The 13537-nt window shown below is 43.2% G+C and overlaps 1 protein-coding gene across 1 annotated transcript in view; it reads right to left on the minus strand.

Moving 5' to 3' along the window:
* Window positions 1-7592: 7592 nt before the first annotated feature.
* Window positions 7593-13537, minus strand: part of HUS1 (HUS1 checkpoint homolog (S. pombe)) — a 7999-nt gene continuing 2054 nt past the window's right edge. The window contains exons 4-8 of the mRNA XM_009895054.1: window positions 13449-13537; window positions 12430-12504; window positions 9712-9811; window positions 9224-9355; window positions 7593-7915 (exon numbers count right to left, since the gene is read on the minus strand). The exon at window positions 13449-13537 is cut by the window's right edge and continues 8 nt beyond it. Of these exons, the coding sequence (XP_009893356.1) occupies window positions 7833-7915; window positions 9224-9355; window positions 9712-9811; window positions 12430-12504; window positions 13449-13537 (479 nt within the window). The 3' untranslated portion in view covers window positions 7593-7832. The remainder of the gene's footprint in view (window positions 7916-9223; window positions 9356-9711; window positions 9812-12429; window positions 12505-13448) is intronic.

A 13537-nucleotide genomic window follows, 5' to 3' on the forward strand; every position in this document is an offset into this window, starting at 1 on the left:
ATACATACGAACATCATGCTTGTTCTACACATTTTTCTAGTACACAACAAAAAAACAATGTTTTAAAGCCACTTCTCTCAGCAAGACTGCTCCTAAACTTCTCTTTACAGCTGCATGGCAGATTGGTATGATTTCCCTGTTCTGAAAACAATTCTACACTAGGATCCCAAATCCCTCACCAGTTCAAAAAGCTTCAATTTCAGATTACTCATCTGCTACATCCCTGCCTTCTACTGCACTACTACTATTTTAACTGAAATACAAGGTCAGGAAGCTATAAATCTCTCCAGGAGCATAACTCAGCAATAGTTCATCTCAAATCCAAATACCAGGATAACTAGAAAATTTATGACAAGTTTTCTACTTTCAAGATTTCGTGCCACTGGAGGCAGAAATCTGGTCCAATTGCTTCCCAAGAAAATAATACTGAGGGCCCCAAGCCCGTGGCTTAAGTGTTGTCTGATGCTCAGTACTACGTGACCTCGTGTCAATAGAAGCAGCAAATGCCTTGCTGAGTGTAACACATGGTCATGTGTTCAATTCATTTTCTTTGCCGAGAAAGAAAAAACACTCAACCTGAAAACCCAGAGGCTGAACATCCCACACATTCAAATAAATATTCCCAACAAAGAAGAAAAGAAAAACCCCTCTTGCCCTTTAGGGAGGCAGAGTTATGTACAAGCAGCACCAAGATGAATACCTGAAATTTCTGCAGACTCAACAGCCCAAGGGTCAATTGATTTAAAACAACAGTATAAAACATGCATTTGCCTGAAATGTTTGATTATATCTTAAAATTTAGTAGATGAAGAACAGTGATCCTTTTTCCCCACCCCATCTTACAGAGAGGTACAGTAAGACTTACAGAGCCAAGTAGTCTATCACTAAAAAAATCAGAAATTTATATATAAACCAAGCACGTAACACCTGCAGAATTTTCTGTCCCCTCAACACCGTTGATATCTCAATCACATAAAATTAAATTACGTAATTTAATATCAATGACACGCAGCTTACTTGTATTAAATAATGGTGTTAGACACTGTCCTGGTTCCGGCAGGGATGGGGTTAATTTTCCCAAGGAACCAGCAGGGGATACAGGTATTCCATGCCATGTGACCCATGCCCAGGTTTGGAGGGGGGAGCTAGGGAGGGGAGGGGGCAGGAAGTCGAGGCTTGCAGCGGGCTGCAGTGGTCCGGGTCCAATCAGGGAGCGGCGGCACTGTAATCACATTCATATATTCCTTTACCGGTGTTATTGTTATTGTTTTCTCTTGCTTTTGCTGTTCTGTTAAACTGCTTTTATCTCAACACATGAATTTCTGCCTTTTTCTTCCGATTTTGCCCACAGCTGTGGGAGTTGCACGAGCAGCCGCGTGGTTCTTTGTTCCCGGCTGAGGCCAAACCACAACAGACACAGACATTAATATCAAGAGATAATTTGAGATTGTTATTTGCCTGATATATTTAGGTGTGATGCTCAGTCCCTGTGCTTGGCCTTCCAACCCAGACAGCAATGTCCTTCCACATATTCCCCCAGTAACTCTAGAGCATACTTCTCTGCTAATCATCATTATCTCACTTACATTCCTGGAATAAGTGTTTATACATTAAAGTAAACCAATGTGGCTCAGAAAACCAAATAAAATCTCTTTTTTTTGGGTCTCATTTAATAACAAGGCAGAAATGGGACTACAGCTTGAAAAGTATACGGTCTACATTAATGTAAATGTATTTGCACTGTTTATACTGCCTGTCAACAGCAAGCTATCAAATTTTATCAAATAATATAGATGCTGAATTTGTAGAGAGATATTTCCAAGAAACATTCTCCAAAATTAACAGATATTTTGAGGAAGGGACCAAGTAATCAACTGGGATCACTCATCTGAAGTATAGAATTGCTTGGGACACATTCTAACAGGTGTACTTAGATCCAACAAATGTGGTTCCAAAAATGAAATTCAACAATAGCTACCACTACCTTTAGCAGTGGTTTCAATATGTATATTATTTATGCAAAATAATGTGTTCACAAAATAACACCTAAAATGTAGATCTGTCCCTTCACAGTTTTGGAAGCCAGTATCCCATTGACTCAGCAAGGAAGAAGTTAAGAATCACAGAACAATAGGGGTTTGAAGGGACCTCTGGAGATCATCTAGTCCAACCCCCCTGCCAGAGCAGGGTCACCTAGAGCAGGTTGCACAGGATGGCATGCAGGCAGGTTTTGAATGTCTCCAGAGTTGGAGACTCTACCACCTCTCTGGGCAGCCTGTTCCAGTGCTCTGCCACTCTCAAGGTAAAAAAGTTCCTCCTCGTTTAGATGGAACTTCCTATGTTCGAGTTTGTGCCCGTTACCCCTCGTCCTATCACTGGGCACCACTGAAAAAAGACTGTTCCCATCCACCTGGCACCCTCCCTTTAAGCATTTATAAGCGTTGATAAGATCCCCCCTCAGTCTTCTCTTCTCCAGACTAAAGAGAGCCAATTCCCTCAGCCTTTGCTTGTAAGAAAGATCTTTCAGTCCCCTAATCATCGTTGTAGCCGTTTGCTGGAGCTTCTCCAGCAGTTCCCTGTCCTTCTTGAACCGGGGAGCCCAGAACTGGACACAATACTCCAGATGAAGCCTCACCAGGACAGAGTAGAGGGGGAGGACAACCTCTCTCGACCTGCTGGCCACACCCTTCTTGATGCATCCCAGGATGCCATTGGCCTTCTTGGCCGCCAGGGCACATTGCTGGCTCATAGTCATCCTGTTGTCCATGAGGACTCCCAGGTCCCTTTCCACAGAGCTGCTCTCCAGAAGGTCAGCCCCCAGCCTGTACTGGTGCATGGCGTTATTGGTCCCCAGGTACATTACCCGACACTTGCCCTTGTTGAACTTCATAAGGTTTCTCTCTTCCCAACTCTCCAGCCTGTCCAGGTCACGCTGAATGGCGGCACAGCCTTCCAGTGTGTCAGCCACCCCGTCAGTTTTGTATCATCAGCAAGCTTGCTGATGGTACATTATTGATGAATATATTGAACAGGACTGAACCCAGTACTGACCTCTGGGGAACACCACTTGTTACAGGTCTCCGGCTAGACTCTGTTGATCATTCTGTACAAAATTTTAAGTAGAATTAGGCCAAACACATTACAGAATTAGTTTTATCCCCTTGTTTAACCATATAAGTCCTTCATCCAGTGTACTCTGTAGACAGTAGATGATAATTAACCACAAATTACCTACTGTTGGAGTGAAATAAAGTAAGTTTGTTGAAAAGCGTGTATACGCCTGCGTGCATACATCAGGAGTAAACATGATGAGAGAAGAGAACAGAGTTGGCACCAGAGGACTCACTGAAGGAAGAGCCAGAACTAGCCAGCTGCTCCCACTTACCTGCAGCCTCAAAGAACCTTCACAGAGAGTTTCACAGACAGCTACAAGAAAGCAATTGTGTACAGTCACTTGCAAGCATTAATACCCACTTTCAGAATACCACAATTAAAAATTAGAATCATTCAAGTATATATTTTATGATAAACCATCACTGAATTCTGTTTCAATAAAATCTTTTTAGATTTGCTACTCTTCAGAATAAGAATGATGAAAGGATTGAAAACCACAAGAGTATATGGAAGAAGAATATTTGCTCCTCTAAGGGTATCTGGTCAAGGACCTTTTCAATGCAAAAAAGGGATAAGAAGAAGAGGAGGAAACCATAAACAAGAACATAAAGGGACACAAAACTGATGGACAAATGATAAGAGAGACAGTGTCTGTGGGAGTGTAAGAATGTTTATTCCAGTAAGGTTATCTGATTGAGCACATCCTATATTGGAATGATAAGGAAAAGGAAGAAGATAAATACACAGGTATAAAACCTGACCAATTAGCATTAATAAAGTCAATAACCAGGAAAAAAAACCCAAATCCTGGTCATTCACAATAATTGTTGGGCTATCAAGAAACTGCAGGCTATATTGCTTTTGGCTGGAATAGAGTTCATTTTCTTCACAGTAGCTCATATGGGGCTATGTTCTGTATTTGTTACCAAAACGGTGTTGATAACACACCCATGTTTTAGTTATTGCTGAGCAGTGCTTACACAGAGTCGAGGCCTTTTCTGCTTCTCACACCACACCACCAGCAAGTAGGCTGGGGTGCACAAGAAGTTGGGAGGGGACACAGCTGAGACAGCTGACCCCAGCTGACCAAAGGGATATCCCATACTGTATGGCATTGTGCTCAGCAGGGAAAAAAGAAGAAAGGGAGGGCACTTGGAATTATGGTGTTTGTCTTCCCAAGTAAGCATTATGCATGATGAAGCCCTGCTTTCCTGTAGATGGCTGAACACCTGCCTGCCAATGGGAAGTAGTGAGTGAATTGCATATTTTGTTTTGCTTGCTCATACAGCTTTTGCCTTATGTATTAAACTGCCTTTATCTCAACCCACAAGTTTTCTCACTTACCATTCCTATTCTCTCCCCCATCCCACTGGGGTGGAGTGAGCGAGCAGCTGCGTGGGCCTGAGCTGCCTACCAGGGTCAACGCAAAACACAGGCAAAACGGGACTTTGCAACTGATAAAGATGCAAACCTCGGCATGTTGGAGGGGGTGGGTGGAAATATGTCAGTTGATGAGACGTGTAGGGCAAGGGTGAGCAGGGAGGAACAAAGCAGAAGGGCATATAAAAGGGGTCGGTCAATACGCTCATCACCACAGTCTGTCCTGTTTTAAGTCCTTTCTTCACTATCTTTGCATAACCTCCCTCTGTCCCATGTGTCTGTGTGCTGCAAGGACTAGGTGCCAGCTACAGGGGGGAACAGCATGACTGGGATTGGTGCCTGCTACTGGAGTCAGACTGGGGGTGTACATGCCCCAGGGCTGTGGTACCAGCTACTGGAGTGAGCGCGGTGGTCCCAGACACCAGCCACTGGGGTGGGAATGGTGTGTGTCCCAAAAATCAACTACTGGGCGGGCACTGGCATGAGTGAGGCAAGTGTGGGGCTTGGTGCCGGTGGCTGGAGCAGGACTCTGGGTCACAGCCCATGCACCTGGTGCTGGCTGATGGGGGGGCAAGTGTCTTGTGTATGCCCCAAACCGGGTGGGCATGGGTGTGCATTTGCTGTCAGACTTGAAGCTGGATGAGCCAGTGAGCATGAGGGCCTGGGTCAGGGCTGGGGTACTAGGCAGGCAAAGGGTCTGTGCTTATATCCAGAGGGACCCGTGAGTGTGGGATGCCTGTAGGACAAGAATGAGCGCTGCATGCTTGCTAGTGCCCACTGACCTGGACAAGCCAGCAAATGGGGCAGGTAAGAGGGCCAGGATCTGGTCAAGGGTACTAGGCAGTCAGTGCCAGTACTAGCAGGATCTACAAATGTGTATGTCCTTGTGAACCTAGAGAGCATTGTGTATGCGCCTGCACTCGTGACCTGTCTCTGCCAAATGAACAGGAGGAACAGGACGTGGCTGCCTATGCTTGTTTTACATGGGCCTGTATGTAGATGCAGTTGAAGGCGCAGCTTGTCTGTGGCAGTCTGTGACCAACCATATCAGTGTCCTGTGTGTGTCTGTGTGTGTCTCTGAGACACAAGCTCAGCTTCACTGCTGGCTGAACCTGCAGTTGGGAAAGCAGTTGCTACATTCCTCAGCCCGGGACATACACATCCCTGGTACCAAGGTACCTGAGGCTGGGCTCCAATAGTCTTGGGCCAGAGTTGCTGGAAGCTGTGGCCCCTCCTAACATCCCGTAACAGAAATGTCCGTTAGCAGAACAAAGTGTTGGAGAGAAGCTGGATGATCTTACAGTTATTTTGTAGTCCCACCAGTGGCTCATAACTGTTTTGTGTTGGTGACTTAAACCACAACAAAAATTTTCTGACATAAAACAATTGGTTCACCATGTGGAACCAGCTACGGCTGTTAATGAGAAATATTTCTTCTTACTATTGGTGTTAGGGAGCAACAAGAGCAAGGCTGCTCCAGGAACGAGGAAGAGCCAGGAGTAGAGGGTAGACACATGCAGGCTAGGCAGCACCCCGCTACAGCTGGGGCACAGGCCCACAAAACTTAAACCAGTCAAGCAGAACCAGGTGGTGAGAGCAACAACTCTGATCCAAAGCCAATCCAGGAAATCTGAACATCAATTCAGGAATAGGGCTGGGCCCAGGCCCACCTACAACATAGCTTAGGGGAGTACAGGATGCCACAGCCTGAGCTGAAATAGAATCTGCAGGCGTATGGACAGCGGTTGGGTAAGGATCCCTGGTGAGGCTGCTTAGGGCCATTAAGACCCAATACTGCCCTGAGGGCTCTGACAACTGGATTCACAGGTGACAGCAGGTTTAAACCTGAATATTATTTTCCCTCTGATCAGCACGTATGCGTCAACTGGATGGCAGGGCTGAGCTGTAATCCTTGTGCTGTATTTAGGTGGGAAGGCTGGAGAGACTTCACCTCTGCTGGTCTGCCTAGCCTCTTCCCGTTCAGAACACGAAATGGACATCTCACTGCACACTCCTGACCTGCACCAGCATTACCCCACTTTTTTTTATTTTTTATTAAAAAATAACCCAACAACACATTTTCTTGCAATTGTAATTTCTGATCTCTTATTAAAAAAAGCAATCACAGAGCCTGCGTAGCTGAGAGACCATTATTGCTAGTTCTTATGCTATACCAGAAAAAGCCACTTGCATCAGGTTTTACAGAACACATTTTTAAAAGGAGTAAATCCAAAGATTTCAAATTCTACTTCCGTAGTGCATACTCTGTATCATACTCTGACAGTTCTTCCCTTCTCCTCAGGAGAAAACCCTGTACCATGTACCTCTTACCATGCAATTGCTGTAACCTAGTGTATAGCTATTTTCAACTTACACAGATTTTTGGGTAATTGCAATTGCCCATGAAAACTAACAGGATTTGGAAGATGCTTTCTGGTTAGTCTCAGAGAAATGGTAGAAGAAGGCAAAGCAGCCTAACATTCCCAGGCCACTGCCTCTCCTTCAGTCTTCTCCTGACCATTTGCATCTGCAAGAACAGAGATTAATTGCTCCCTTAACCTCCGTGCCCCTTGAAAAAGAACCAACAAAACCAACACTACTGACCACAACAAGAGGTACTGTCTAGCAGAAACTCCTACTCCCATTTGGCAGCAAAGACTCACTCACTATTTCTAAAACAAGAAGTTCCACAAGGTATTCAAAACCCTGTGGAACACCAAAGGCTATACGGAACATGGGTGGATAACAAATACAATCACACATGGAATAAGGAGGAAAAGATCTCAGAAGATAACCAGGAAGTAGATGCAGGGGCAGTACTCCTGTCAGACTTCGTCATGCTCTTGGCTGCTCAGCATCAGAGTTTAGATACAATCTCATGTTGTGTGATGCCATGATGACACAGGTTGTACAATGCTTTCCATCTGGAAAGGTGAAAAAACATGATCCACAGATAACTTGCCCTTTATTTCACACTAGTTGTTGTGTTCACACATGTCCTCATATAATATTTATTCGAGACGAGAAAAAAAAAATAATTATGTTACCTTCCCCACAGCACAAAGCATCCCAAAAGCACATACACATTTCAGTTTTGCTCCCCTTAATGGTCAGATATGCCAGCTCCCCACTGTTGTGTCTTTCACAGCATGTAACTCTTCACAAAAATGGCCTTCTGGATGAGGAGATATTTGAATAATTTCATAAATACGGAAATAATGTCTATCTGATGGCTGCATCTCATGCATATCACATGAGAGTACTCCAGCAACTCATGAATGTTTTCAGCCTTTGTGGAAAAGGCCTCAGGTTGGAAAATTACTGAGATTCCAAAACATTCAGGCAAGTGCTGGAATAAAATACTGAAGCGAAACATCCTCATGGAGCAAGATGAAGTGGACAATTCTTTTACTTACAATATCTGTAAAGAGAAAAAAAAAACCCTCACAAATCCAGTTTAAAGCAGGAAAAATACTTTAAAACCACATCTTCTACAAAATGCTACCCTAAGAATACAGTAGAATCATAGTATGGTTTAGGTTGGAAGGGACCTTAAAGATCATCTGGTTCATCTAGTTCCAACCCCCCTGCCAAGGGCCTCATCCAAAGTGACCCTTGAATGCTTCCAGGGGTGAGGCATCCACAACTTCCCTAGGAAATTTGTTCCAGTGCCTCACCACCCTCAGAGTGAAAAATTTCTTCCTAATATCTAATCTAAATCTCCCCTCCTCCAGTTTGAAGCCATTACCCCTCATCCTATCACTACATGCCCTTGTAAAAAGTCCCTCTCCAGCTTTCTTGTAGGCCCCTTTCAGATACTGGAAAGCTGCTGTAAGGTCTCCCCAGAGCCTTCTCTTCTCCAGGCTGAACAGCCCCAACTCTCTCAGCCTCTCCTCATAGGAGAGGTGCTCCAATCCTCTAATCATCTTCGTGGCCCTCCTCTGGACCCGCTCCAACAGCTCCACTTCTGACAGAAGGATTACTAAACATACCATCCTGTAATATTTAAGTCCTTGAGGGTCTACGAAGCATTAGTAAGGAGTCTATGAAAGTTGATACCAAAAAGGAAATATGTAATGTACAGGCCTATAATGCTACACCCATGATTTAAACCTTCCTTGTGAAATTCTTAGCATCTGCACTAAACCATAACACACAGATGTTCTCAGGAAAAGCATACAGAGTTATCAAAATAGGATATAAAACCCTGCATAGGCTTCTACTAGAAAGAACATATTGTTTCTATGGTTAGCAACACTGGCTGCGTAAAAAGCATTTTGGTATTAGAATCAATTTGGTGCTGAATGTAAGAAAGCATCTGAGAAACAAAACCAAAACAAATGTGTCAGTAAATCTCAGTTTCTCTGCTAGAAACTAGGGGCTTTGTTCAAAGTCTTCCAAAAAAACCCCAACCCTCAAAATAATAATAAAAAATAATAACTTTAAAACAAAGACAACAAGAATACCCCCATGATTAGCCAGTCTGAGTATTCAACTTAATATTTATAAAAGGGCCTGGCTTCATTATTTTTAATGTTTTTTTTCTTCCCAAAATGCCTAAGGCCTGAAGCTTACTGCCTAAAAAAAGAAATATTGGAAGTCCTCAGGTACAGTAAAAAGAGTCAAGTTTCAAACACACAAACCAGAAGATATGCTGTTTTGCTGAGACTACAAGTATGGGAAACACCTCTCCTTAATTGGAGTTTGCAAGCAGAACTGTTGAACTTACTGCACAACGCTTTTGTTGGATTGACCTGCTGCCCAGCAAGCAGCTGCTGCAGCTTCTTGATGTCTATGCGTGCCTCAGCCATACTTTCCGGATCTCTGCCTTGACCAGAATTTTGACATCCATCCTCTGATGCTAAAAACATAAGAACACAACATTTAGTTGAAATACCAGAAGGAGTTTCAAAACCTATAAGGACACACCTGATAATCACTGAACAGCTGGTACTCAAACGGACTGCTTTTCAGAAGCAGCAATGCAAGAAAAAGAAAGCCCAGTTTTCCTACAAAGTTGTCAAGGATACTGGAAGAGATTGCACCCACAAATATGAAACAGCCATTGACCACTTTTCTTTGAAAGGTTTCATTTGAAAATTTCGAAGTACTTGATGGTATTTGTAAAGGATTAATGGAAAGTAATTATTGTTATCAGCATCCCACTTAAGTAATGAGATAAGAGAGACACAAGAGGCAACAAACAGGGAAACTTACCCCAGGGAGGATTTCCCAAGTCTTTAAAATGTGTTGTTACAGATACTAAGTCAGTTTGTATTTTCAAGTTCATTTCTCCACTCAGGTTTGCTTCAATCACCTGCAATACAATCAATCTCAATTGTAGGCAAGCCACTTTCGCATTGCAGAATTACAGAAGAATAAAGTGCAGCTTTGTTCAAATATGAGCTTCCAGAAGCATTTCAGTTCCTTCACGGCTCAAATGTACTTTTTGAACATGGTTTGAACATATGAATGTTCAGGTAAAAATGCATTTCTTATAATTCTTTTGTGAATTATCTTAGACCAACCTCCCTGGAATTATAAAAAGAAAGAAATTCAATTGCTCTCCAGTACTTTTAGAACTAGTACTGCCTTTGGGAAGTTCACGTGCTGAGGAAAAGGCTTTAGAAATGAGAGGCAGAAGCTGGAGAAATGCAAGTTTTCCTGCACTTCCATTCAGCTTTTCAACAAACAGAAAGAAACCTACACAGTCCACACACACAAAACGGGATGCACCTAGTGTTGACTTGCAGTTGCAGTGTTGCTTTCCAAGACTAAAAAACAGACAAGAGCTGCACCAGAGCAGTAACTGTAAGCAGGACTTTGAACTGCTAGAAATCCTGGAAAAGTGCTGAAAAGCTTTCAAATTCCATCCTGACAAAGTGTCCAACCAGAAGGAGACTATATATGATCTTAGACAAATACCAAGCAGATCAGAAGATTCCCAAAGCACATCTAAGCACTTAAATTTCTGTGATTAGAAGAATTCTCAATAATTTTAAAAGAGACTCATATCACAACCAGAATCTCCCATAGAATGGGAGATGCCCACAAATGAATGCTCCCAAGCAATGGCCAAGTACTATTTGAAGTACTTCCAAGCCCTTTTTGCAGCACTTATCTTGACCTTATTTACTACCAGGATGCATCAAGCACAAGTATTTAACTGTGCCACTTGATCTTTCTGTTCTTTATTAACAGAAAAGTATATAGATGATGCATGTAGTCTGCCTCCTCCCTTAGAGCAATACCAAAGCTATTTCAGAGAGATTTATTTATTTCCCTGCTTTGGAGCAGGAGGTAAGGAAATTAGGAGGGTGTGTATGCTGAGTGTTGACATGCTACTTCTTCTGAGTGCTGCTGAACACCAAAGTTCAATCCAATCGTACAGCTATCCTGTGTGAGAACGGATCTTCAACTCTGGAAACAAAGCAGTTACACACTGTGCTTTGTTGTTTGTAAGCACTTCCACTAAGGACATGGGGGAAGGAAGGAGAGAGAAAAAATAAACCTCCCAAAAGACTGACAAAGGAGAAGAGTTCAAAGGGCTTACTCTTGTATTTGCAGGATGACTGACAAAAATTGCCAGAAAGCCAGGGTAATCTCTCAACTCTTCCAAGCCTTGGAAGACTGAGACTGTGCCGATTTCAGGATTCTCAGTTTACAGGAAATTTCCCATTTATAAAAATTCGTATGAACCCAAACTATTCCAAAGCTCTATGCTTACTTACTAACTTTCATGTCAGTCCATCCCAGTGATTGTGACCAACAACTGGAAAAAAAAAACACCAAACCCCTATTCTGGCCAACTGCAGAGGGCTTCTTTCAATCGAAGGCCCATCAGCACTCCACAAATCCAGGGTGGACTGGAAACCCACCATGTGTGCCAGTTTTGGCTGGGATAGAGTTAATTTTCTTCATAGTAGTTAGTATGGGGCTATGTTTTGGATTTGTGCTGGAAAAAGCACTGATAATACCGGGATGATTTATTTATTGCTGAGCAGTGCTTACACAGAGCCAAGGCCTTTTCTGCTTCTCACACCACCCCACCAGCGAATAGGGTGGGGGCGCACAAAAAGTTGGGAGGGGACTCAGCCAGGACAGCTGACCACAACTGACCAAAGGGATACCCCATAATGTATGACATCATGCTCAGCATACAAAGCTGGGGGAAGGAGGAGGAAGGGGGGAAAGTTCAGAGTGATGGCGTTTGTCATCCCAAGTAACCATTACGCATGATGTAGCCCTGCTCTCCTGGAGATGGCTGAACACCTGCTTACCGATGGGAAAAGTGAACGAATTCCTTGTTTTGCTTTGCTTGTGTGCACAACTTTTGCTTTACTTATTAAACCGTCTTTATCTCAACCCATGAGTTTTCTCACTTTTATTCTTCCAGTTCTGCCCCCCATACCACCCGGGGCGGGGGGAGGGACTGAGCGAGCGGCTGCGTGGTGCTTAGTTGCTGGCTGGGGTTAAACCATGACACCATGTCTGAGTCTAAAGCACAGGCTTACATCCAGCTACTAGCAGAATTTCCTTTAAATCCTACCTCAAGCTTACTGAAAGTTCATTCACACAGACACCTAACAGAAGACTCAACAGGCATTTCTTTAATTAAATCACCTGGAAAATCTCCAGCTAGCTTTCTGAAGGACCACAATTTCTTACCAGCTATAGAGTGGCTTGTAGCAACACAATGCCATGTTCTTTCAAGGATTCAGTACAAAGAGCACCACCTTCTGGGAAGCCCAGGACAAGCTCTTCAGTGTAAATCCTAAAATAAATCCCGTAATTCTCTTCAGTGCCTTCAGTTAAATGTCTGACCCATCGCAAAATAAGATATAACACAGGGGTACCAGTTTGGGCAACAAGGTAGCATGCTATATCCAAGATAAAATAAGGTATGTAGGACACACCTGAAGCACCTCAACTTACAATGGAATTGCTGAGATTCTTCATTCTCTCCACAACACTCTTCATTGTTTTCAGCACTGGTAGGTAAATACTGACCTGGAAAGACATAAGAACTGTATTCACACAAATATTTCATGTGTGACTGGGATGTGATGCATTAATTTTTCTCTTCAATTCTATCTTTATTTGGACTGAGTTGACTGCAGGGAGCACAACATTTAACTGAAATCAGCAAATGACTAAGGAACAGAAGAAGTCTTTCCCATTATACCAACAGGCCATTGCTCTAGCAATTGTTTCAGACATACTGTCCCAAGCCTGTGTTCAAAATACACAGAGACAGGTTTTTATAGACCAGATTCTCACATGAACCCACATCTCTGTTACTGAGCAGTGAACAGTTATTATAGCCAAAAAGGAAAGAACATGATTCCCATAGTACTATAATAATTTCTGAAACTGCATCAGTGTAAATCTGAAATAACAGAACAAAATACATCAAGTTTCTACTGAGTCATATGTCTTCAGAATTTAAATACTCTTAGCTATATAGGTAATAGACTTCCATAACCTCAAATAAGAGCACATTTGCACAAAGACCTTTCCTCACAAATTTGCTAAATATGGAGATATGGAGAAGATATACAAAAATCAGGAGGAAACACATATATATCTAACTCTGCCAGGTAGGCCATGAATTTCAGAAAGAACGGATTATTTGGGCCACTTGGTACCTATACAGCTGAAACAGTCTAAACCTGCATGGTTTGGAGGTGCTCCTGCCTAAAGCCATGCAACTCCTTTGCCTCCCTTCCTCCACCCTGAATATCACAGCAACAACTGGTAACCACCTGCTCTGTTTTTATAGGTTCTGGTCTCCCTTGTCAATATGGAAGCCATGTCCCATCCCTCTCCAAACCTCTAGACTCCAGTCTCCCCTCTCACCTCTTCTACAAAACCCACCAGTAGTATACTCCGCAGCAATAGCATTCCATTTGCAACCTCCCCTTTCCGTAGGGAATATAAAAACAGAGGCTTACATCAAAGTCTGGCACACTGGGCTCTCTGAAGTCACTCCATAATCTTCTGGGAATAACCCCCACAGGAATGTCATGTGTCACGATCCTAC

The sequence above is a fragment of the Charadrius vociferus genome, unplaced genomic scaffold (assembly GCF_000708025.1).
Source record: "Charadrius vociferus isolate BGI_N301 unplaced genomic scaffold, ASM70802v2 scaffold101, whole genome shotgun sequence".
NCBI classification, from domain to species: Eukaryota; Metazoa; Chordata; class Aves; order Charadriiformes; family Charadriidae; genus Charadrius; species Charadrius vociferus.